Source organism: Myotis davidii, unplaced genomic scaffold (genome assembly GCF_000327345.1).
Source record: "Myotis davidii unplaced genomic scaffold, ASM32734v1 scaffold496, whole genome shotgun sequence".
In the NCBI taxonomy this organism is placed as follows: Eukaryota; Metazoa; Chordata; class Mammalia; order Chiroptera; family Vespertilionidae; genus Myotis; species Myotis davidii.
The window spans coordinates 6,927,809-6,932,031 of NW_006289398.1; the positions used below are offsets into that span (position 1 = coordinate 6,927,809).

The following is a 4,223-nucleotide window of genomic DNA, read 5'->3' on the forward strand; positions in this document are numbered from 1 at the left end:
CAGCGGCCAGTGCATCCCGCCCGCTGCGCGCACCTGTCTCCTGGCTGAAATCCCTCCCTCCAGAGGCCAAGCACCGGACCTCGCCCTCTTGCCGGTCACGGGTCTAAAGCTGTGAAGTCCGTCCGTCGGGGGGAGCACCAGCCGAGGTCTGCAAAGAGCCAGCCCCTCCCTCCAGCAGCGCCTGCCCACACCTGCCTCGGGCCCCAGGCGGCGCACAGCTGTCCCGGACGAGGCGGGAGGGGAGTCCAGGCAGGAGCTTGCGGACAAACAAGGCACCGCCTGGCCCGGGCCCTGTGGCTCCTTCCAGAACCCAGAGATGACCAGGAAGAAGTTTGGTCAGTGACCACGTGTGAGGACAGCTTTTAAAGCTCTAACGTGAGCCGTCACGAGAGCGCCCACCCCATTCGTGGGTGTGGAGGACAGTGCTGCTGATGCGGGAAGCTGGACGCCTCTGATCAGGGGACACGCAGGCCTTCCTAGGGGTGTGCTCCCTTCTGAGGCCCCCGAGGCCAGGGCTCAACTTTGAAACTTAGAGAAAGAGAGAGAGAGAAAGCCACATCCTCTGAGCGCACTATAAAGAGCGGTCGGTCAAGGACGGAGAACAGATCCCACCCACCTGGCTGGCTGGGCAGCATGAGGGACTCCCAGGCGGCTCTGGCCTCCGCTCTCTCCGCGGCCACCTTTCTCCTGCTCCTTCCCGGAGGTAAGACGGGTCCCTGTCAGGTCCATGACCCCCCGGAGCGGGCGGTTCCCCGCAGCCCCGCACTCTGCCGGGGGCTGTGCATGTCTGCGCGAGAAGGAACAGCGTCCTCGTTCTTCTGCACAATTTCTTCGCAAAAAGCAGCTCGCTGCTGCCCCGTAAACTGCCCACGAGGACGCGTGGAACTGTCGGCAGCCCCTGAGGGAGGAGCACGCAGCGCCTCTCGGGAAGGGCCCGGCCTCTGCCTCTCTTGCTACAGAAATGCAGGCGGTTTAAGGAGTCAACAGGCGCAGGACCCACACCTGCAGCAAATCAGGGATGAGCAGGGTTATAGTCGCATGGCTGGTGGCTCACTGGGTAGAGCATCGGCCCAAGCACCGAAGGGTCACAGGTTCGATTCCCAGTCAAGGGCAGGTACCTAGCTGGGTTGCTGGTTTGATCCCTGGCCCCAGGGTGCCTGCGGGAGGCAACCAATTGATCTCTCCTCCTCCTCCTCCCCCTCCCTCCCCCTCCTCCCTCTTCCCTTCCACTCTCTCTAAGAATCAATGGAAAATTTCTTTCATGTCTCTCCGGGCTAGTGTGTCCTTGGACCCTGGACACGGAGAGCTGTCTTGTGCGTCGAGCGGATTCGTGGCTGTGCTGGGACGCGCCTGCTCTGTGCATCAGCGTGAAGCCCCGGGGAACCACGCTCTCTCTGGGGGTTAGAAGGCCCTGGGCGGCTGATTTTCCCTAAACCTTCTGGAGGGCAGGGCTCCGGCCCGGGCTGGCCTCCTGGGCAAGTGAGGGGCAGCGTGGGCTTCCCAGGGTCACGCCGTGGAGGGGGAGTGGGGGCAGCAGCTGAGGGTACAACAACCTTCTCCCCGGAAATCCCCAAGGAACGTCTCTGGTGCATCTTGCACCTGAAACTGAGAAGAAATTCTTAAAATGCACGGTGGCAGGTCATTTGGGACAAGAGGGAGGGCACGGTGTCGGCTGGGCCCAGTAGGAGGCTGTGCGGGCGCGTCAGGTTCTCACTCGGTGAACGAGAGCAGGTAGAGCTCCGTCCTAGCTGTTCCTCAGAGGAAACAATCCCCAGTCCCCTGGCCCCCCGACCCCTCAGGCCCCCCAGGCACCCCTGCCCCTCTGCTCCACTCGATGTCCTGCCATCAGAGAGCAGTGTGGGCCCAGCGAGGCTCAGGCCAGGGAGGCAGGGCTGGTGATGAGAGATGAGACTCAGCCCCACAGGCGGAACCCTCCGGAGGCCTTTAAATCCTGAGCCCCTGCCCGGCCCCAGCGGGTCCCACCGATTTTCCCTCTGGGTGGGAACCAGGAGCGGCTCGTGTTGAAGCCGCCCCCTCTGTCTAAGGCCGCCTGCAGGGGTGGGTGGTGGGGTGCGTGGCCTTCCTCCGAGGCGTGTGCGCATCACGCAGGCTCTGCGCCACGTCCTGCGAGTGGCTTTCCCACCCCCGGAGGCCCCCCGCGCATCTGGGGACCTGCCTTCACAGGAGCACCGGTCCTCAGTTCCTCTCCCTCCCAGAGCCCAGTGGCCCCGCCCCATCCCTCTGGCAGCCAGAGCCCCGCGGGGGGCCCTCCCCCCCACTCCCGCGTCCACACCTGACTGGGAACCTGGCGGGACTCCCTTTAATATCGGTCCTGGCCCCGGCCCCTCTGAGGAGCCACAAGTGTGAGAGAGCAACAGTGTGAGAGACTCCGGAACTCGGGGTGCAGGGAGGGCCCCGGGGAGGGCCTCACGCAGCCCACACCTCCGGCCCCATCTCCCTGTCCCGGGAATGAGTCCAGACAGACTCCTGTCCGTGGTCGGAACCTGGTGAGGGCAGAGGCGGGAGCGGCACCTTCTCCCTCCCTCCCCGACGTCCCGGGAAAGCGCTGAGGTCAACCGCGGGGTCAGCCAGAGCCGGAGGGGCCTGGAGTGCAATGGGTGCTTCCTCCCACGTTGGGAGGGGAGGGCAGAGGTCAGGGAAGGACGTCTCCGGGGATGGTGACAGGCCTCCCGGGCAAGGTGGCAGCTGGTATGGGCTTTTGCAAGGACCTGGTGTGAAGGGGCAAGCTCAGGCTGCAAGGGAGGCACTCGGAGTTGTCAGCATCACCAGCATCTCCCGGAGCAACTGTTCCCTGGAGACCAATGCACACGGCCTGCCCACCCCCCAAAGGGCCACATTTCCAGCCTGGCGATCCTGGAAGGGACAGGGTGTGCTTCTGCGGGGAAGGAGTGGGACCTCTGGGAGTGACCCGTGGGCAGGGCCTTGCACTCACACGCCCACGGGGAGCCGTGGGGATGGGGTGCTCCCTGCACTCCTCGCCACGCAGATGGCCCCTCTGGTCTGAGAAGCGAGGCTTTGGGGGGCGCTCTGGGCGGCTCAGCCGGCGGTGACTTACCTCTTCCCTTTGCACAGGCCTCTGCGCGAGGATAATCGGAGGAACAGAAGTGGCTGCTCACTCGAGGCCCTACATGGCGCTGATCAGAGGCACAAACGACAGCTTGTGCGCCGGGGCCCTGATCGCCGACGCCTGGGTCCTGACGGCCGCCCACTGCGCCCTGTGAGTGTTTGCACTTCAGATGAGAGTGGGCAGGGTCTTCCATTTGGTGTCTATTCATTTGAAAAGTAAATGCCACGGAACGAACCTTTAGCATAAAGTGAGGGAACTGGGGCGGACCCTCCTTCCGACAGCCACCCCATGTGTTCACACCCAAGGTCGTGCAGATGGGGCCCCTGATTCTGAACGTTTTTCCATTTAAGGTAAGTTGGTGGCTCTTACCGCCGCCCTCAGGGAGTTACTCTCCGGCACCTGGTGACTTTGCTTCTGTCCCCAAGCCACTGGGAGCCTTGTTCTCCAGAGAGCACAGCTCGAAGGCCTCTCACAGCTACGGGGGCGAGGGCCGCACTGAACCCCAACAGAGACCCCACAACTTGGCTTTGGTGCCACGGAGTTATCATTTGTTTTCAATAAACCCAGCTTAGCTTGTTGTGAATGCACTGGCGATGGTAGCAATGATGATGGTGATGGTGATGATGGTGATGGTGATGGTGATGATAATGATGGTGATGATGGTGATGATGATGGTGATGATGATGATGATGATGGTGATGATGGTGATGATGATGATGATGATGATGGTGATGATAATGATGATGACGGTGGTGATGATGGTGATGATGATGGTGATGATAATGATGATGACGGTGCTGATGATGGTGATGATGATGGTGATGATGATATGATGGTGATGACAATGATGAAGATGGTGGTGATGATGGTGATGGTGATGGTGATGATAATGATGGTGATGATGGTGATGATGAGGGTGATGATGATGATGATGATGGTGATGACGATGATGATGATGGTGATGGTGATGGTGATGATAATGATGGTGATGATGGTGATGATGAGGGTGATGATGATGATGATGATGGTGATGACGATGATGATGATGGTGATGGTGATGGTGATGATGATGATGGTGATGATGGTGATGATGTTGGTGATGAGGTGATGATGGTGATGGTGATGATGGTGATGG

The 4,223-nt window shown here is 60.8% G+C and overlaps 1 protein-coding gene across 1 annotated transcript in view; it reads left to right on the plus strand.

The window, feature by feature from the left end:
- Positions 1-581: 581 nt before the first annotated feature.
- GZMA (granzyme A) overlaps positions 582-4,223 on the plus strand; it is a 6,818-nt gene continuing 3,176 nt past the window's right edge. Inside the window, exons 1-2 of the mRNA XM_006761812.2 lie at positions 582-703; positions 3,094-3,238. Of these exons, the coding sequence (XP_006761875.1) occupies positions 634-703; positions 3,094-3,238 (215 nt within the window). The 5' untranslated portion in view covers positions 582-633. The remainder of the gene's footprint in view (positions 704-3,093; positions 3,239-4,223) is intronic.